The sequence below is a fragment of the Trachinotus anak genome, unplaced genomic scaffold (assembly GCF_046630095.1).
Source record: "Trachinotus anak isolate AG129_WGS33_773 ecotype Australia unplaced genomic scaffold, CSIRO_AGI_Tana_v1 ptg000019l, whole genome shotgun sequence".
NCBI lineage: Eukaryota > Metazoa > Chordata > Actinopteri > Carangiformes > Carangidae > Trachinotus > Trachinotus anak.
In genome coordinates, this window is record NW_027273870.1 from 18,716,752 (window position 1) to 18,739,263 (window position 22,512).

Here is a 22,512-nt window from a genome sequence, read left to right on the forward strand (position 1 = left end):
TGATGTGTGCAAACCAAGAAGGAAACATCGTATTTTGCAATAAATAATTTTTCTGATCAAATTCAGCTTATTAACATATTGTATTGACACGTGCAGTATGTCAGGAATGCTAAGACATGAAGCTGAATGTTTCATAGATTTAATATGAAAGATCAATTTAATGATGATCAGTGGCATATACACTCCCGTGAGCTGCCTGTAGGCAGCCTTAACCTTGTAGTCCATAATGGTTCCAGCTCTCCCTCTCATCTCCTACAGTAGTACTGAAACATGGGCTTAAGAAAAGGCAGCTATTCAGGGACAGGACTCACTGAAGCTCGATAAGTAAGTTTTCATCCTACATTGTACAACCACAGTAATTAACATTAGAGGGATGTAGAGCTGAAACTATCAACTGACAGAAATTGAATGAACAACTGTTCTGACAATCAGTTCGAGTCACTTTTTTTTTCAAGCCCAATTTGCAAAACATGGTGTTATTCTAGAGAAAATAATGGAGTCTTTGGGTCAAAAAATAATCTACACACTAAACGATAATGCAAATAATTGTTGTGATTGTGTGAGTACGCGTGAGTTAGCATGAGGCTCATAAGAGCAAAGTTGTAATGTAGCTACTGATATAAGTTCATCACACTTCAGTAGTGACTTACAAAAGCATGGGAAATGAGCATTAAATGGACACGATGACAGGCACTCATTATATATTATTCATGAATGTACTGTTGTCTATGTTTCTAAGTATGAAATGATAGCAAGCTCTTCAGTGCTGAATTTTTATTTGGGAGTGGTTTGCTTGGAATGTGTGTTTTCTCTTTAAAACAACATGGCTTTACTTGCACACACCCTAAAAGGAGTGTTTATACAGCGGATTCAGTGAATGGTGACCACTCTTGCCGCAACTGGGGGAAGAAAACTAGGCCAAGGGAGGTGTCGTGCTGATATAAACAACTCAGTTGAAATGGTCAGGGCAAGGGGGGAGGTGTGGGATAAAGTTGGCTCAAGCATCTATCATGTCCTGTGTAGTTCCTCTCTTCATACACACTTGACTTTGTAGTTTTATGCACAAATATATGTAGAGCTGTTTGTTGTTGTTGTCTTAAACACTAACGCACACTCCACCTGTGCAATGACTTTTTCATGTTAGCCACTAAAAATTTGTCTTGGTTTTTTCAATTTCCTCTTACATCTCCTCACTGTGGGTTACGGTGTCTAAGAGCAGGTAAAGATACATGAAAATGTACTTTTTAGTTATGGAAATCTGATCCGTGTGTACTTGACTCTCTTTCTGTGTGTGTGTGTGTGTGTGTGTTAAAAAAACATTATACTTACTTCCTATGAAAGGCATGTTTGCATGGACAAATCCCCAGTTCATCTTTCTGTTTGAACTCCTCCAAGCACACTGCACATATCTGAAAGGCAGAGGGGCAGTTAGATATATTTTCTGAGGGGGAAAATGCAACAACTTTGAATATGTAGGCTGTTCTCTGGTGTTTTTTTTTTTTGGTGAATTGAAAACAAACTATCCAAACAGCAAAGGTCAAGTCCACATGGAAAACGACAACTGGCCAACATCTGCAAAAATTTTGAAACAAACAACTGAGCAGTAACTGCCCAACTCTGCTCTTATGTAACTCTGACTTAACTCACACTGGGGACTTAGAGGCTACATTTTAGTGGCAATGTTTTTTTTTTCTTTTCAACAGAAAAAACTATCAGAGATCACTCTACTGGAGTTAAAAAAACAACTTCTTTAAGACTGAGTTTCCAAAGTACAAGTGTTAGAAAGACAGAAAGAATTAAGCGCCATAACAGTAAACCACACCACAATGGACATCCAAACCAACCTAAGACAACTGATGCATATTAAAGCCTAATCTCTGAAGACAAAAGAGAATAATAGGTTTTTCCAAGCTTTCTAATTCATGGCTTTCTGTTCTAGTTTTTGTCAGTTTAGTCCAGTACCCCTGGCTGGTGATCTTTCCAGGGTCACTGAGGAAATCCTGATGGACAGGTTGTGGTTGTTTGCTTTTGTTTTAAACACTCGTGGTCAAGTAAGAACAGGTTGTGACCTGCTAGCTAGTATTAGTAATTGTTTTGGCAATCCATTGATTTTTTGTGTTTTTTTCCAGGTCCAGGTTGCAGTTACGGCAAGCCAAGCAGACATCCTTCTTGCCACCCACTTCCTCCAGCATTTCCTGAAATCATTGGTTGAAACAAGCCAGGCACGACATTAAATTCTGGGTGACTGCTCTGCCCTGTGTCTATGGGCTGAAATTTTGGTCAAAAAAGATTTTGAGTAGGTAAAGTGAACTGACCTTTGTAAACCTGTTAAATAACAGAAATTCCAGTCTGTACATGTGTAGCAAAGATTTGTATTTGTAAAAAAAAAAAATACAGACTGTGAAAAAAATCTGAACAAATTTTAGTGGTGAATTTACACAGAGAAAAAAATTAAGTGCTTCTGTGAACATCTGTGAACAAATACAGAGTTCAAAGTTCAAAGTGTGTGATGCTGGCGTTACAAGTACAAATTTTTACCCCGAATCTGATTGGACAATGACAATCCAAACAAAAAGCAGAGTCCAATCACAAGGCAGGTGGTTCCAGTACCTTCATTTCCACTGCAGGTCCTGAAAGATGTAGTAGATTTTCAAGATGGACAACAACGTGGGCTCTTCCACAACCCAGGTGGATTTGCATACACGTTACATGTAAACCATTATTTTCTACAGCATCACCACATAAATTAAACCCATTTTATATAAATTATTAGTCCTTTTTTTTTTTTTTTAAACAAATACAAATCTTTTCTACAAATACAAATCTTTATCTGATTTATTTTACAGGTTTACAAAGGTTAATTAAAACTACAAACTTTGTTGTCCTACACTATCTTCAATTTCCCTTTCTAGAGGTCAACTGCCAGGGCTTCTGTCTTTACCTGCCACCTAATGTATCAAACAACGTCTCTGTGTCTTAACACCAAAAATGAATGGAAGACATGTCACACCAAATGCTATAAGAATACATGATGGATGATGCATGAGGTACAAAAATAACTCAAGCTGTTGAAAAATTAGGTCTTAAATTTCATTCTCAACCAGGTCCTTATTTCTGTACCTTTTGTCATCAAGAGAACTGATTTGGTTCCAAAGTTGATCAATCCATTCACTCTCAAACGCTATCATTTCAAGTCTCGAGGATTTCAGTTACAAAAAGAATTAAATGCTGTCCTTGTAGTCAAAATCAATTCTGCCAAACCCAACCATGTCAACAATAATCTAAAAAACTATAACTGACTCTTCCATCAAACGCATCACTGCCAACTCTAACTGCCTCAGTGAAATTACTCCAGGGCTGCACAAAGTGAATCAGTATAGCAAGATGACAATTTGTCAGATCTGACAACGGACAGGGTATTTGAGAACTGCTTATTAAGGAAGTGATGATGGAAGGGAGTCGGACTATCGCTGTTAGAGATCAGCTAGTTTCCCTGTCAAGACTGATTACCTTTAGCCAGATTTTACTGGAGGTTATTCGTAACAAATGTTGATGTCAGGAAATAAATGAAACTCATACGGGTGTCAGGTTGTTGTATTCCTGTTATTAGTATCTCTTGCTTACTCATGCCTTGTACTGTTCTCATCCTCGTCGCTCCAGTAGTGACTCCTTGTTTGCAGCAAATAGACAGTGGGGGTGGAAACTTGGGGGAAGTAGTGTGAGCCTCCAAGTGAAACCAATCACTGGCTAATGGGTAGATGACCACACCATACACATAACTTAAGTAGCACAAAGCTGACAACACCCTGTCCAGACAGGTACTAGGATCAGTGATGACAAGGAAAGTATGTTACAATATGCATGAGGAACTGGACGTTTTAATTTGGGAGGAAAAAAAAGGGCAAATATCACACAGCATTCCCACCACTAAACTTCATCCAGCCAAAGGGGGAAAGAGGGATTTTAATTTGGCAAACTGTTTTGGCTGCCGTACTCTGCAACTATTACTCCTTTTAGCCACACAGATTTTCTTTTTCTCGGCTCTGCTTTATGGGGAGTGAATGGACGAGTGAGGATGAAAAGAACAGCATGCAGGCTCTTCGTTTTCTATCCTGAGGATTTTTGGACACAGAACAGTCCTCTGTTAAGATGTCTGCTTTGGTCTCTTTATTGGTGAATAGATCAGTGTTTTTGTTCTTTTCATTGCCTTGTCTGCGGTGTCACACTCACAGTTGAGATCTAGCACCCTTCGCCAACTTTTGACAGAAACGCTTTTTTTCCTGATTAAGTCAATTAATCCTGTAAGCTTATGCTAAAAAAAACCATGGACTTCATTTGGTGGAAAAACAGATCATGGTTTTGATCAAAGAAAAAACCGTAACCTATGCCTGTCAAGACTAATATGTTTCGCAATTTATCGTTCCTCTAAAGACAAATCAATATAGTGCCTCTGTCAAGCACAAAATATGTGGAACGTACTATTTTGTGACTTATTTCTGCTCAACCTTTGAGCAGGAATAAATCACAAAATAATGCAATTTTCAAAAAGCTTGATCCAAACAAGCTTAGCAACAGAACAAGATTAAAGTTAGAGTGAAAGTGAGAGAAGAACCAAGGCTCAGAATAATTCTCAAAGGCAATTTGTGGCCAGAATAGGCACTGGTTAACCTACGTGGGGTTGAATTCAGAACAACAGGTCCTTTCTCTCTGGATCTCTAGTGATGAGGACACGTTGCCTGGCACCTTGGCACCACTTTCACATCAGTCCCACCCACTTTCTTATTACTTTCTGTTGCGTAAAGAGCAATTACCAAGTAAATGAATGCCAAGTGCTTCTCATTTTCTCCATTTACAGATCTGCATCTGTTTGCTTTCATTTGGGTCCTTCCACACACTTGTATTTGTGTCCAGAGAACATTTATGAAACTCAGGCCTGCAAGTCAGGTAATTCTATACATACAAAATGCCATAGGTTATGTGATGTTGACACATGGACACTGTGCAACAATAGACCAACAGTCTGACCTGTGAATTGTGGGAACTTAGATACACATGTGTGTGCCTTTCAAATTATGTCCAATCAATTCCATTTGGCACAGGTGGTATCCAATCAATTTCTAGACACATCTCAAGGATAATTGAAGCAAACACAGATTGTATTTGTCTGAATACTTATCATTACTTGTTATTATGTGTTATTGAGAGTAGACTGATGGAAAACTGCTATTTTATCCATTTAAAATTAAATCAAGTGTGACAAAAAGAAGGGGATCTGAATACTTTCTGAGGCTACAAGAAATTTAACTACACAATCTTGTCCTTTTGCAACCTTCATATCCACTGGGGTGCAATGTTTTATGTGTCATTCTAATCAGTCCAGTTTAGTCTTTTTCTCTCTATTGGAAGTTTATTAAAAGATATTGCATTAGCTTCACAAGTCTTTCTATAATTAGATAAATACATGTAATTGTAGTGGATACTGATTTTTTTAAATATAATTATTTAATGAGTGGTGTATTCAGCCTTAGTAAATATTGAAAAACTTTATCAAAAAGTATTTCTATTTCAGCATTACCACATATTTTATGACGTCAATGTTCTAAGGCAAATCCCACCACTGGACTGTGCCTTTTAAGATCTCCTTCATTCTCATCATTATAGCAGTTAGTCCCAGTAGCTGATTACATAATGAGTTGCTGCCTCAGTAAAACAGACACTAATTACAATAAGATTGTGACTGCCAGGCCATCCTATAAACAGTAGAAGTACTTGGTGATTAGAGGGCTGGGTTGAGCATTTGTTGCATGTGGAAACTGTTTACACAAATGTACATTTATGTGTAACTGCAAAAAAAAAAAAAAAAAAAAAAATGCTGGTGAAATGTTGGGGAACATTGTGACCACAGGCAGCTACTGTAAACCTTGGTGCCATAACGTATGAAGTGGATTCTTTACAACAGTATTCTTTACATGCAACATATGGGAGAGTTAAAGGAAGATAGGAGTCAAACTCATAGAGAAAAAAGAGCTCTCATCTAGGACAGCTGGTCCAGTTACACATCAAACAAACCTGAACATGACTTGAACAGTAAACTGACCCCATATTATCACCCCTATCCTAGATATTCCATTAAAATGCTTAGACTGTATCTGTGCAGCTCCATCTATATTCATGTCTCCAATGTGATCCTTTGGTGTGGGAGTCTTCAAAACTGGGTCATCCACCCAGGCTAATATGCGTGTGTGTGTGTGTGTGTGTGTATGTTATTGAACTTAAACAAACACAGCTTGGTTATTCTGTCATGGACTTCACTCACATGACACCTTCTGATGCTTTCTCTCAGTTTCGAATAACATAAACAATAAAAGCCTGAAGCCTGATGGGACACTGGGAAATTCCAACGCTGCTGACAATAAACTGTGTTCAGCCCCATGCCAAAGCACACACGAAGATGCTATTGTTAACATTTCATTTGCACTGCAGTGTTACAGGGATGGTGCTCTTGGCTGGGGACCATCATTTCTCTACTGCAAAGCCAGTGCTGTTGCTCTACACGCTGTTCGCTGTAATTTTCCAACCAAGCGGAGCCGGCACACAGCGTTATGTAATAATGGCAGGAAGGACAGTCATGACTTAACCACAAGATGCTAGCTTTCACATGACAGTGTGTCAAGACAGATGTGCTCAGTGTTGACAGATGATGTATCTGTCATCACTGTTGCAATACAAGTCAACACCACAAAACACTCAGAAACACATTCTCAAAAACCCAGAGGTGTCAAGAACTGCACACACACTATCATGTGTCCTGAGATGTTCAGGAGAAGCATATATGTTTGTTCCTGATGCACATTACATAACAGTAGTTTGTACCATTTTGCAGAACGTTTTATTATCCATTTTGAAGCTAAGAACCATTATGGCCATGACAGAATCCCAGGGATAAGCACTTTATTTTAAATCAATTGAGGGGCCTAGTGCATTATGGGCTTCCATATTACTGCACAACCAAGAGGATAGAAATATGAAAAGGATGGCGTACACTGTGGCTGAAGCATTGTTAAGTCTGAATAACACATGACTGGTTAGTCCAAAATTGGGTGATACAGCAGTATAATGTGTACTTGTCAGGTCACATTACAGAATGTTCTGCCCACTAGATACTCCCTGTTGTTAAAAAGGAACAATTTTTGGTATTAAAGTGTCATCAACTGATAACTGAACAAAAACGACGAGTGCTTACCTCATGCAAATTTAGCTCTTTGACTTTTTCCTTCTGAATGACCTAAGAGGGATAATGAGGACAGATTAGTCACCAGTTAACACCAACGCTGTAACACCGTCACAGAAAGCACTTCCTCTGGAAATACACTAAAGACTTAATAGCTAAAAATGAGTGTGTTATGAAAAATCAACCAGTGAGGCTACTAGAGGACACAAAGACAAGATTTACCATAACATAGCTGCATAAACACAAGTGTGTGTGTGTGTGTTTGTGTGTTACATAACATAACTCACAGAGGACCTGAGAAAATTAATGTTTTTAGCTAGCAGGTAGTAATGGGAGACATGTAACACAGTTAGTTATCACTGTAACACCTCCTATCAGTTTGTGTGTGTGTGTGTGTGTGTGTGTGTGTGTGCCCATGTGTTTAACGTTGACATGTCTGAGTGGTTTTGCATTCTGGTATTACATAATTGAAGGAAATGACAGTCATGGTTATGCCCGCCATCACTCCCTCTGACGAGCTTTGCGGGCTATACCCCGCTGACACGCTCAGCCCCAACTTATCTGAGCCACTTGCTTCCTCTTTGCTTAAGTGAATTTCAGAAGTTTTGATATTACGGTTGTAATGGTATTTTGTAATGAGCTAAATCCATTGAACAGCATAACCCTGGAAATACCTGTAGCTGCCAGAAAATTCAGCAAATGAATTCATGCACCAGCTTGAATGCACATTTAGGAAGCAGTGGGAATCTTCATGATTTTCTCCACACAAGTACATATACAGAACTCTCACACTACATTTCTGCATATGATTTCAAATTTCCAAATTGCACTGTATGTGTGTGTGTCACTGGAGTGCTTACTTGTTTGTATGCATATAGCTCTTTGTGCGCCTGGTGCCGTAACCTAGGGAAACGTAAAGACAAAACATCTTTTTGATTAGTAAGTGACCTTCTCCCGCTAACTAAACAACAGAGACAAACTATCCATACATCCTGGAAAAAGAGACACAAATGACAAACATGGATGTCATTTCCTTATAAATACTTGCCTTTTGACATCAGTCTATTCTAGTGTATCTCTGTGGTACCAAATGGGTGTTAACATTTAAAAGCAATTCTCAGTCCACACTTAAGGCAAAGTGATCATGAGACCACTTACTGAATAAATATTAATTGGATTAACCAGTTACAGAAAGAGTGAAGCTATAATAATACAATGATGCTGAAACTCTGTTAAATATTTGTTTTGCTCAGTAATTTGATAGTTACATATTAACAGGTATCTTCTTAAAATGCCTTAAACCTTGGTTTCTTGACCAAACAAACACTAAACTTACAGTGAAATATCAACTCACAATATCAACCAAAGTACACTGGATCAGACATTAAACAAGCATTACTGTAGGTTAAGGCACTCTACAAAGGCTCGCAAAACACCAAGTTAGAAGGAGAGAACCGACAGATACAACCAAAGTTTATGGTTTACATCAAACTCTTGGTGTAACTCCTCATAAACACTGCTCTTATAAATGAGCAAAAACAAAACAACTCAGTGAAAAAAGACAGGAAGAGAACTGGATCGGAAGAGAGTCTAGGTATTGAGAATGAGGATAAAATATGCAGAAAAAGGGAAGAAAACAAGAGTAAGAAAGATAGGAGAAATTCATAGGTTTGTAAGATTTACCTCCATTACAAGTAACCTTAACCTCTCGCAGCAGAGTGAGAGGGATCTGTAAAACAAGCAGCACAGTCTAGGAGAGAAACTGACATTTTGAAAGAGGTCAGCAGGTAAAGGTGCAGAGACTCCCAAGGGTAGGTAGGGGACAGGGTCATGGGTGAGTGGGCTGTGGGAGGCTGGTGGGGGTTACCAAATGGCCTTCGACTCATTGTCAAACAGGGTGAGGAGAACAGCAAGCAGAAAAGCCAAATTGTGTCCAAATTGACCTTGACTCTCAAGACTATCGACTCAAAATGTAAAATATGTGTGTCAGCCACCATTATAGTGTAGAACATTCAGTTGGTTTGGTCTACTTTTTGACTGTGCTGATGATTCATGAACACTGTACATTATTAAACATTATTAAATACAGTGCTGAATACACTGTAGAATGATCTCATTGATGTAGGAATTGCTTCTGCATACTGCATTGCATATTTCATATATATGTTTGTGAAAGACTGAGGACTCACTGATAGAGGTGGTTGAGTATTTTTGTGTAAAACCATGTATGCAAGTCTGTTGTTGTTGAAATAACGACCTGTCACATGTCAACTTTAACATGCAGATTCCTCTGTCCTTTTATTCACCTATCAGTGAAAAAAGAGCAGGGATGCTTACTGGATAAAAACCGTAGGACTTCTCCTTTCAGGTCGTCTTTGAGGTTTAAAGGTCCCATATTTTACACTTTTCTGGTGTTTTATTTGAAGCCTAGAACGGTTACTGCTTTGTTGTGACATCACAAAGTTATAGAAGTCCCTACAGCTTGTTTTAAGGCCCAGTTTCTGAATAAGGGCTGTGTGCATTTGTCTGTGGACCGAGAGCTTTGATACTTTCACAGTATTAATATAGCACCTTAACCTGCTTTATAATCAAACAAGACATGAAAATCTCACTTTATACAATATGGGACCTTTAAATGAAAAAAAAAAAAAAAAAAAATCAAATGTAGCTGTCAGTCTTATTCATTTTTGAGACCAATATAATATGAATTTGAACTGAACTGTATATTCTGTATGCCTGATGGTACATATGATTTATGTCATCTTGGGCCACTTCCTTTGGGAGACTGCATCTTTAGATGCCTTTAATAGAGCAAAATTGCTCTTCTTTTTGCCTTTAGTAAACTGGCAACCTTGACGTTAAAGTCATGAATGTCTCTTTACATTTAGAAGGAATTGTAGGAACACAGTAGTAGTTAACCAACTTACCATTTGCCCTGCAAGATAGGATATGACAGGGTGGCGAGGGGTGAATTTTGTTGAGAACTGCTGCTTCTCACTGTCTTAGATAAAAGATGCTAGACATTATTTCTGTTCAGTCTGTCGCTGCCAGGAGAAAACCCCTGCAGCAACAGCAGCCAGGACAATTCTATTCAACCAGTGGGGTTAAAAATGGGGGCAAAGGAATGACGAGTAACCACCTTTACTTTTCCTTCAGGGGACATAATTATTGGATTGCATTCAAGTCTTTATGCGTAAAAAGGTTGTTTTAACAAAATGAATATAAATTGTTACAAACAAGAGATTTAAACATCTAAATGTAAATTTAATGAATATCCAGAATTAAATTTAATTAATGTAGGAATGTGGTGAGGATATTTGGGAGGTTAAGTGGCTATAAGAAAAAAAGTGTTATAACTAGTTTCTTTGACGCCAAGTGCCATGATCATAATAATGTAGACAAGCAGCTTTGAATCTCAGCATATTACTGTTTTTCAATTCAGATTATCAAGTCACCAATTATTGTATCGTAGCTACCATCTCCAAACTGTGCTGTTGAAACATTTCGCCCTTTTGTGAAATGACTATTAGCAAGACATGTACAAAAACACACATTTCTAAAAAGGAAAAAAAGACAGCTTTTATAATTGAGGCTAAACCAAAAGCCATAGCGACAAGTGCCATACAGTATGTTGGACAGAAACTACATGATTATTAGCTTTTCATTAACTGTTTTACATAGATTTCAAGAACTTAACAAGTGAAGACATGTTCAGTACTGACCTTCACTGTGGTCTTTCTGTGTTTTTTACATTACTAGAAAGTTGTCATTAGAATTAAACCATTAACATTATGAAACATTGGTATCTGACAATGTATCCTGTTTATGTATTAATATGAATAGAGCCAGCAAGTGAAACAGTACACAAGGACACTTTTGAATAAATAACTCATGAGCCAAAGTGACCTGAAATGTACAAGGATGTGTTATGAAGACTATTGCATAATGAGATCTGTGAGAATTAACATGTATTACTCATTATTATTTTCAAGTCTCACATAAGTAATGGCTCTGACAGTTTGCTACTCAAAAGAGGTACACTGTGTTCAAAGCTATTATGGTCTTCTAAATCAGGCTGTCAGATTTTAAACCTGTATAAAAAGGTGAGCGTACAGGAGTGGGTCAACAATAGAATTTGCTTTTTAATTTGAATGTGCAGGACAAACAAATCTGCAAGGCACCTGGTCCCTCCATCGAAACAGTCTGCAGTCTGTAATCAATGTTGTTATATTTGTGGGGGTCATAATGTGTGTTCCAGATTATTTTGGTTTCTCAGGATAACTGGTTTGCGTGCAGTTATTGCTTCAGCACAGCAGTTTTAGTCATGCAGTAAATTTTTGGTTGCGTGCAGTGGCAGTGTGGAGGGTTAAATTGACAATATGCCAGCCTAAAAACTTGCTTCTTTAAAGAGATATATTTGTGTTTTCCAGTCTGGCCTTTTTGGCTTTTTGGAAAGTGGCTATGCATGAACAGGATAATGTGGCGCACACAGTTCATTAAAAGCTAAGGTCAACCTGTGTTGCACTTGCACCAGATTCATGATTTGTTGCTCCCAGTGAATAGACAACGTTGACTAGCCTCGGAAACACCTGTATGACACTTGTTGTCACAAACCCACACAACAAAGCAACATCATACGCAATTCAAATTTCAAGTGAAGCCAAATCCAAAGCTAAAAGGCACATGGATGTTACCTTATTAAGTAGCAGCAGAAGAGGAGGCTGAGGATGAAGACAAAGATGGCTGTCCCAAACACCACAATGTAGATATTAAGGGGAAGGTTCTGGAACCCTATATTTGGCATCCTGAAACTGTAGTGTGGGAAATCGGAGCTCATGGATAGTCTGGATAGAGAGAGACAAATGAAATACAATGCATAAGAATTTCCCCACACCTCAACATTCTCTGTGGACAGAGAAAAACTTAGACCAATAATGAAACAGCATTAGATGACACAATTGAAAACAGAAACAAGTGTAATTAGTTCCTATTTCAAATTGGCTTGATTTTCAGTATTACAGGAGCACATTAAAGGGTTTGGTTTCATTTTCGGTTTAGTTTTACTTTAACTGTTAGAGCTCTGCCTTTTATGACTTGACAAAAATGTTTGAAATGTTTCGGATGTCAGATCTCTGTTGACATTATTCTGAAAACACAATTGGCTTACTTTTGCTGCTTTTTCATTGTTGTGGATTTCACAGTTTAAAAAAGACCAATGGGCATTAGTAACCATGGGCATGAGCACACAGGAAATTGTCTCAAGTGGCATTTGAGGAAGAGCAAAGTGAGTCCACTCTCTCTGACAAAGATGTGAATGAGCCTCTGACTTCCTCTCTAAGTGATCATTTTACAATATCACAGTACAGTCGTCTTTAATATATGTGCTTGGTGAGTTTGAGAAATTATGTTGCGGTTATAAATTCAGGATTTTAGCAGCATAGAGCTTCTTGGAAACAGCTTGGAAGTAAGTGCTGGTTAACATGTAGTGTTAATGGGCTGCATTTCAGTCACTATTTCAAACGTGTTCCATTGTCTGACAGCAGAAACAGAAAAATGTGTAAATGAGAACAGCTTTATTGGGAATTTGGCTGAAATAAAACACTGTATATGTGAGCACAGAGAGCAGGAGAGAACACAAACAAACACATAGGGCTGAAACCAGCTGACACTAGGCAGACAGCAAACACTAGATGATTACGTCATATTAGCGTGACGTAATACGCTAATATGCTAATTAGCGTATTACATCACCTAGTGACATTTCGCAAATTCGCTAGTATGCTCTCCTTATTTTCCACAAAGAAGACAAGTTGCCATTTAATGTTGTTTTTTATTATTTAAAAATACACTGTTTAAAAATATATAACGTTTATAAAGGCTACATTTTAACATGTATCTGCTCACATTATGTCGGTAGACCTTAAAAAAATGTTCTGAACAACTGATGCATAAAACCCAAGACACACCAGCAAGGATCCATTGGTCAACCCCTCTTACTCAATATATCAAGGGGACATGACTAGACATGTCTACGCCTACTCCGAGGGAAGGGGGAGGGGAGGACAGGAATAACTTGCTCCCTTTGGATCCTGTCTTGTGCCCCTCCCCTTCCCAAACACCAAGAGTTTCATTCCACTACACTCCACTGGACAGTAGTGGAAAGTTTTGCAGGTTTTGCCATGGCCATTAAAGTCCTTTCCTGCTTATCATTACACCATATGTGTATCACAGTGACTCAAAACCTTGCTTTCACTTACATAAGGGACATGTCACACTATCGCTAACAGGGGAGGAGAGTAAAGGCAGTCATGATGGGCGCCTCAATGCGGAGCCACTCGTCCTCCCTATTAAAGGGGTTGGCAAAGTGTCAAATGCCACTTAAGATATGTTCACATCTTTCTAGTTTTACACAAGGATGGTGTTCTTGGTAACACACCTGGCTCATGATATCAGAAGCCAGGGCTGACAGGATTAGTAACTTCAAGTTCTCTTTCCAACATATGTTTCAGTGTCTCACTATGACTTTAGTATCACCTGATAAGTTTGTTTTTATATTTCTTTACTTCTTAAATATAAAAGGCTCTCACTGTACAGAACATATGCAGTCACGGGTATGCAGGAGAGGAAAAAGGATGGGGGTAAATGCCCCCAAAATTGTGTTATCCTGTGCAAATTGAGTGCACTGTCGCAAGCACTGAAAGCAAATATCAATGGCATGTTTTGCCGATGCAGGGGCCAAACTAAACAGTCAAAAGCAACAGCAACACATCCATGAGGTTCAAATGGAGGCTGGAAGACTGTGTTCAACACTGAAGATTACCCTTTTGATGGAACAAATAGCTTACACAGGGGATGGAGTTAGTGTGCTACCTTCAAGAAACAGCAAACAAGAGGGTACTAAACCCACAAACTAATAGGATTGCCATGAAAGTTTTATCCAGCAGCTCCCATGAGGTGACACATGCTGCGTTCCATTTACCTTGGAAGTCGGATGTCAGAGCTGGGAATGACGTCACAGTCAAGTTGACCGCGTTCCAGTTCAACAAGTCGGAAGCTTGTTATCGTTGTTGCTTGCTTGTTGTTGTTATTGTTAACAATACCAGTTGATAACAAAGCATTACCCAGTATATTTCATATACAAACAGCGTAGTGTCCACAGATGAGTACAACTGATTTGATGACAAGAATAAGACAGTAGTATAGCAAGGATGATGAATTATTCAATCTTTTTATATCACAATAGCTACAAGAGCAGCAAGAACAGCAAGAGCCCTTTCAGGTGCTGATTCCGACAGCTAACTATCTAACTGCTGCTGACCATTTAATCAGCTGTTGATAAAATCATGCAATGATGTAATTCTGATAGTCCTTCTTTGCCTAATTTCAAGCCTCTATGCCAAACTCAAGCCTTGCTTCTCTATCTGTCTTTCCCTCCAAATACAGCTCACACAACCTCCCCCTGCTTATCTGAACACAAAACCATGCTGCAGACCTACATGCCTTTCATAAAACCAACAAGCACCTCTGGAGATACATGAAACCAATTACTACTAAGTCACAGAGTGACAAAATAGAGTAAATACTATACAGTTTAAGCTCCAGTTGAATAAAAAACTAGCCAACAACCTGTTACCACACTAAATTTACCTTGAAGCTAAATTTTCTCAAGCTGGTCCAAAAACAAGGACTGGTGTCGACTTCACAAGACAACTAACAACTACATCATTATTTTTTTCATGTAGAAACACACACTTATAACATACACATACCCAAGTGGCGCCTTCATGCTGAAGAGCAGAAATCTCTGTATAGATCTATCATACAGGCCTTTGAAAAATGACATAACTGTGTCCTTGAGATCCTTGTCAGTGGATTGGGTCCTGCTGAGTGATATGGACCATAGCCCTTCTTTGCTGCATTCATAAAGGCTCCATGCCAAACTCTCTCCTCTCTCTAACTCCTTATGGTGTCTCCCTTTTTTAACAGCCACGACAACCTCCCCCTGCTTGTGTGAACACACAAACCTGCTCCAGAGCAAACGCTTTGCAGGCACATTAACATCTCTGGAAACAGACCAGTACTGACAATCCATCTTCCATAGCAAATACAGTGCATTCAGAAGGTGTTCAGACCCCTTCAATTTTTTTTCACATTTTGTCATGTTGCTGTGCTAATGCCGGAAAAATAAATAAATACATTTCCCTCTCAATCTATACCCAATACCCCATAATGACAAATCGAAAGCAGAATTTTTGAAAATTTTTGAAAATTTATCAAAAAGGAAAAACTGAAATATCACACTGGCATAAGTATTCAGACCCCTTGCCATGATACTGGAGATGTAGCTCACAGCCTTCTTGATTATTTGCCTCACAGCTAAAAATGCATATCAGAGCAAAAACCAATCCAGATGGTCACTCTGGCTGAGCTCCAGAGATCCTGTGTGGAGATGGGATAAACTTCCAGAAAGACAACTAATACTTAGCGTTGTGTCTGGCTTCCTCCAAACATCACAGTTAAAATTGAGGGCAAACGGTTCAATCTTGGTTTCATCAGACCAGAGAGCTTGTTTCTCACAGTCTGGGAGTCCATTAGATATTTGTTTGGGGTTTTTTTTTTTGAAAACTTTCACTGAGGAGGGGCTTCCGTTTGCCACTCTGCCATAAAGCTCAGACTGGTGGAGTGCTTCAGTGATGTTTGTTCTTCTGGAAGTTTTTCCAGGAGCTCAGACAGAGTGACCATCAGGCTCTTGGTCATCTCTGTTACCAAGGCCCTTCTTCCCAGATTGCTCAGTGTGGCCGGGCAGCCACTTCCAGGAAGAGTCCTGGTTGTCCCACCTCTCTTCCATTTAAGAACCATGAAGAGCTGTGCTCTTAGGAACCTTCAATGCAGAAGATTTTTTTGTAGCCTTCCCCAGATCTGTGGCTCATCACAATCTTATGTCTCCGCTGTGAGACCTTATATAGACATGTGTGTGCCTTTTTGACAATATCTGATTATTTCCATAATGATAAAATCATTATCATTAATTCCACTGAAGCTTCCAGCTGCAGCTCCTACAGCCATCCAAGTTAGCAACAGCTAATTCCTTGGTGTGTAAAAGCAAGTCTGCATTGAGATGTAGACATTATCAGTTTTAAATAGTGAGGCATGGTTCTTCCAGGCTGCTTATTGAATGGTAAGCTTGTGCTGAACTATAACTGAGGTCCTACGCCCAGGGTAACTACAGGTTCGCTGCTGTACCACCCAGCCACATAAATCCTCCTTTACAATTTCAGGGACAGCTATGGATAGACTGTGGATCATTAATATGAAGGTAGGCTAAGTAACAGAACACCTCTCTGTATAATGCAATACACCTCAACAGCATCACACACTGCATCTTCCAAAATGATCATACAGTTGAATCAATGACCCTCTGAAACAGTTTTAAAAAAACTGAACTACATTAGTTTTAGCTAAATGTACTTAATAAACTGCCAACTGAGTGTGTATTTGTAATTATCAGTTGTATCCACCAGTTGCAAAGTGCCTCAGTGGAATTTATTGGTTGTTTTCAGTGCTGTTCTCACCTGGGAGCGGCATATATGCATTGAAATACCAATGCATGTACACCTACATATACACCTGATGCCTGTGGGGGGTAAATTTTGTTCCAACTGAGGATAAAATTCAGCAGAGACAGGGATATATAGACCAGAGCGGTATAAACTCCTGGTGCCTGTCATACCAGTTAAGCATAATGTACATTTCTACCACTTTTATAAATTCAACAAATAAACTACATTTATTACATGGAATATTATCGCTAAAGGAGGCAGAGGAATACCTAAACATACCACACACCGAGCAAGAGAGAGCACGAGAGTGGAAGGGAAAGAGAAGCCATTGGCTACTCGCTGATGTGAATAGCATGTAAACAACAGAAATGCCAGCAACTAGAAATTAGACAATAGTGTTGCTGCAGCATGTCTGCAATAACAGCAACAACAGAGAAATAAAGGGTTTTGTCCACTGAAACGTTTGCGGGTTTTTATTTGAAAATGGTTACAGGAAGTGTTGAATTTGTATTCATGTGTAATGCAGTAACTTTAACTTTCAATCACTCAGTTAGTCAGTCAGGCACAGACATTCACAGATGTGGCACTGGCTAGCCAAAAATGTGACAGTGTAACATTTATACAGAGTCCATTTTAACTGACTTACTTTATACTTTGTTGTACTCCTGTGCTTCTTATCTGCAGTAATCGATTTCTGGTTGCCAGCGTTTCTGTGTTACTGGTAATGGGACACTACCACAGAGTGGTGACTACAAACAGGGAGAGGCAGCTGCTTTAGAGCCAAAGTAGTGCATTTTTTTATTAATTTATTTTATCAGCAATTCAATAAAAGAAATAACCATTCCAATGAATGCAAATACAGATCAGATTAAAGGACAGATTTTAAAAAGTCCTCTTCTCTGTGTCCCCATCACTCTGTGCAACACCCCAAGGGTATCAAGATTCGCTGACCGAGAGGATCTTAGGTACATCAAGCAATCTAGAAATCCAATTCCTTCGCAGTAAACAACCCACAAAAACCCTTTTGGGGTGTCACATCGTCAAACACAGGGGTCTGTTACAAGGTAAGCCCACATGAACTGCTACACTGCCAGAGTAAAGGGATTACAAGAATTCACCAATAAGAATTAAGCCTGTAAAAAGACATTGAACAATTCAGTATGTAAATTACTGTAGTTACTGCTGTGTAACAATCACAGACATGCAGGAAAATGACCCTGAATGACTTAGTGGAGAAACATAACAAATGCAGATCGATTTTTTCAAAAAAAAAAAGTAAAGCCTGGCATTAAAAATGTATAGCAGTTAAAAATGTGATGTTATTGTGAACACATCTCATGTAGAGGATAATCCAGCACTCAGAGTGGATGTGATGGTTGGGCAACATACAGTGTCTTCTGATCAGACAGGGCAGATGTGACTTGCATCTGTTCTCCTCATCCCAATCTTTTTTTGCCACCATCTGCCTATCTCATTCAGACATTTTCACATGGCCTCATCCAGTTACATAACCAGCAACAAGACCATGCACAGCACATCACATTCATGGGAAATGAGTGAGTGGGAAGGTCACAGTTCATATTCATTGTGCACTGTTTCCTGTGGTTTGATGGCACAGAAAAAAAATGTGTTATTAATTTTCAACTACTGTGAAATGAAGGGCAGAGAAAAAGGGCAAAAGAGAAGGGAGGGAGGATTTGAACGACCCAAGAGAAACCTAACGAGGTAAAATGTTAGCCTTTACAGTTTGCCCAAATTGTAAAAAAACAGAGAATAAAAATGTGCCAAAGGCAGTGTGTCCACTAATTAGAGCTACAAGCCCAACCTTTGTGTGAGACATAATATACGGACATTGTAAAGGACACTTTTTTGAGCTGCTGTATCCAAAGGTCTGTCTGACTCCATTCCTACTGGAAGTATCAAAACAGACAAATTCAGAAACTGAAAATGGAAGTGCACATACACTACATCAGTTTTCTACAAAAACAAATGTAAATGGGCTAGAAAAACCTGCACACCATGCCATTGTTCAAGACATGTTAATGATCACATAAGTCTTCATATTACAATCTTTCCATACCAGAACCATTTTTATTAAGTTAAGGGGAAGTATCTCATGACATATTTTGTGGCGGACAAATTAAAATGACAAATTTAGCTTGCACTGACACAGAAAATGTATGAATCACCAGGGAACAACGCAGAAAAAGAAGAGTTTCCACTGTTCATCACAACTATAATGCATAAGGAGTATGCTGCTATACGTACATCTGGACAAGAAAGACAGCTACGCTTACACGAATGCATGCAGAGGTAGCTTTTAGGCATCACCAAGAAGCCTACGAATAAATATCTAGAAAGCTAATCACTAATCAGCAAGTAAAACTATTTAGCCAGTGCACCAAGGCACACAATGTACATAAAAATCCCTCATCCCTCATATTTGTGTACACTCTATCCCTTTTAGGGTTCGCTGAACTTAATAGAGGCCATTCCCCTACCTGAGATTGAGAAACAGTCTGACACACAAGCTAGATTCAGATTCAAGGGAAATTTAAGGTGATAGTAGGCTTTTCATTTCCAATGAAACTTCCACAGAACAGTTTTATGAGCTGCTGTGCCCCATGTGTTGGAACTCTTTGCCTCCACTGGGGTTAGCATCACTCCCAAAGTAAGTGAAACAAAGGCAAGGCCTCAGTATTACACTTTTCCCTCTGTTGGCTGGTAATAGTTTCACTGTTCGTATGTTTGAGTATCTATGAACTCAGCGTACAGCCACAGACTTCTCGAAATACCTTTTCCAGTAGGTCATTACTTATTTGTGTAACAGAATGGTTTCAATTTGACTTATGCCAAGTCAAACAAGTATGCAGACTTCCTCAAATCAATTCAAAAATACATTCACATCCAAGTTCAGTTTCATATATGATACCAGCTTGATATCAAATCATTTAAATAAATACAGAGCATAAAAAAAACAATGTGTGCAAGACCAATTAATTTAAATAAGACTAGACTTAGTTTGTAGCCTAACTACATCGTGTTGCAACAATTAATTTATTGATCAATTAGTCTATCAAAAGAAAATTATTGTTAACTATTTTAATAATTGCTTTATCAGACTCTGAAATGTTAACATTTGCTGTCATATGTTGTCTAACATTATATTAAATTGGATATGTTTGGGTTTTGAACTGTTGGTCGGACAAAACAAGACCTTTGATATCATCAACTTTTCACATTTTTTTAAATATGCCACATGATTGGTAGAAAAATTAATCTGTAGCCTAATCAATAATGAAAATAATAATTAGTTGCCCAAGGTAGTTTTATACAAGTTTCCTTTCCAAACAAAACCTTTGACCTTTACCTTTTACATCAACTAAACCAGTTCTGTGAGTCATCTCCCCACTAGTGGTTAGCTAGTAACAGTTTAACCAGGTGAGAAGAAAATTCATTAGCAAGCTTGATGTTTTCAACAGACAGCTCATTATTATTCTTAAACGTCTGACCGAACAACCCTCACTTTCTCCTTGCTCAGCCATTACATAACTAATTCATCGAACGGTGATAACTGTGGAGCTTAATCAAACATAACGAACATGCACAACTCTTCTACACTGCACTCATAATCAATAATGACTAAGCAATTGTTAGACACATCACATGGACTTATAATGACTTCTGAATATTTTATCATGCGATAAATTAAGTTTCAGACAGCTGCTGAGGAATAAGGTTTTTATCTGAGGAGAAATTTGCCAGATGCTTAACCTAAATAGGTTAACTAAACGTACCCTTGTCCATTGTCCGTTATTTTTCTAATGGCCTCTCCATTATACTTATGTACTTCATGTTTCTTTAATGATTTTCTTTTTTAACAATTCCAAGTTTTATCATCTTTTTAAATATCATATCATATCACCTTTAAAACAACTCCAAAACATTAGCTCTGTTCAAGATTTTCTAGTGAATAAGCCCACAACATCACATTTGCAAGATGCTGTCCGAACGAGAAGTGGAAATTTCCACTAGCAGCCACGGCTGGCCATGAGATTTGCACATCTGAAACTTAATATGCCAAAGGGCAGCAACAAACACCAGCGCCTCAGAGGCAGAGCAAGAGAGTCCTCAAAATGTGCTGGCTGTGGTAAGTGAAATGCCCACATTCATATGATACTGAACCTACACACCAGATTTTCAGCAATTTGAGTGGGGGATGTTGTGGCATAGTGGCCACTTGCTTATCCGATCCATCCGTCTAAACATAATTGCCGCCAGTTATTGTGTTTTATGACAAGAGTGACTAGTTAAATCCTCCTTTTAGCCAGAGGCAAGGAAAAACAGATCAGTCACAAAGCATACAAAATGCAGGCCTAGGATTTAGGGGTGTAGAGAGCTTTGAAAAACTTTTCTGTTTAAACTGCAAGACAGTGCACAGAGTTGGATTATGTTGCTTCCTGAGAGAAGTGAAGATGAAATTGATGACTTACTTTTTTTTTTTTTTTTTTTTAAACGAAGCCCACTGTGTTTCCAGTTCAAACCTTGAAATATGCATTACACAAAACTTGTTTTCCAAAGTTGGGCCAAGTTCTACAGTAAGTAGGTCGCTGTAACTATAACTCCAGTTATGGAGAAGTGGGAGGCACTGGACTTGAGTAGAGCTGACAAGGTCAACCTAATGTCGGCTGCTGATAGAATTCCAATTACCGGATTTACATCGGACTCCGTGCGCTGTCCAAAGCATGCATCAAACCTTGGCATATGATAAATAGTACATGTTATCATGATTTTACAGTGAAATGTAATTCATTTAAAAGCCTATTTTCCAGTGCAACAAATGTTTTGTGTTGTGCTGTTTGTTTACTGATGCCATTTTACTTTACCACTTTACTGCATGCATCAAAGGCACAAGTTATCAAGCTGAGTCACAGTGACATGGAAGTGTGTCATAGTCCCTGAGTAAAAGGACCTAACTCTGAACTGTGAATACAATACAGTCAAAAGCAAAGCAATTTAGTTTCAGACCAACTTCTAGCTATCTATGCTAAGCTAACTGACTAGTAACCAACACTCAAGACAGTTAGCTACTTTATAAAAAAGTATTATTCATTAATACAATGAAATAAAATAAGTGAATGTTTTTGAAGAATCAATAATTTATTTATAATACATCAGAAAAGTATTTCACTTATAATTATGTAAAACTTTGAAAACAAAGTAAGGCTGTTACAAGACATAGATTTGTGTGATGAAACCAACTAAACATCTGATGTGATTCATTAACAACAACCATCTATGCTTTTTGTGGCAAGTAATTAATCGCCTATAGAATGGTGTCTGACCTGGAGATGTTAAAATGAATAAGAAAGAAAGGCTAAGAGCTCACTAAAAGATACAAAAGTCATGAATAAGGTGACATCAAATTTTGAATAGAAGGTAATTAAACATAAATAAATGCAAACAGAAAAGTAATTAATCTCTTAACAAGCCTATGATTTGACTGACGCGGAGGAGAGGTCCAATCATCAACCAAACTCATCTAAAAAGGAACCAAAATGAAAAAGTCTGTTGTGACCTTTTCTGTATTTGCTCTTTCTCCCTCCCCTTGAAGCCCATCTTTCCTCAGTGGACTCTGACAGAAACACAAGCTGACACAAACAAGAGGAACTGACACACACAGCTGTCTCATAGCACTCTTGTCTCCCGTATCCAGTGCCA

The 22,512-nt window shown here is 38.5% G+C and overlaps 1 protein-coding gene across 5 annotated transcripts in view; it reads right to left on the reverse strand.

Moving 5' to 3' along the window:
- rnf24 (ring finger protein 24) overlaps positions 1–22,512 on the reverse strand; it is a 31,834-nt gene that overhangs the window by 4,596 nt on the left and 4,726 nt on the right. For 2 of the 5 annotated variants that reach the window (XM_071505684.1, XM_071505683.1), the window contains exons 2-5: positions 11,926–12,075; positions 8,092–8,134; positions 7,244–7,285; positions 1,330–1,409 (exon numbers count right to left, since the gene is read on the reverse strand). In XM_071505684.1, coding sequence (XP_071361785.1) covers positions 1,330–1,409; positions 7,244–7,285; positions 8,092–8,134; positions 11,926–12,068 — 308 coding nt within the window. In that variant the 5' untranslated portion in view covers positions 12,069–12,075. Of the gene's footprint in view, positions 1–1,329; positions 1,410–7,243; positions 7,286–8,091; positions 8,135–8,914; positions 8,961–11,925; positions 12,076–14,210; positions 14,401–15,000; positions 21,995–22,512 lie in introns of those variants that run through there. The other 3 variants (XM_071505685.1, XM_071505682.1, XM_071505681.1) reach the window with 3 other exon arrangements.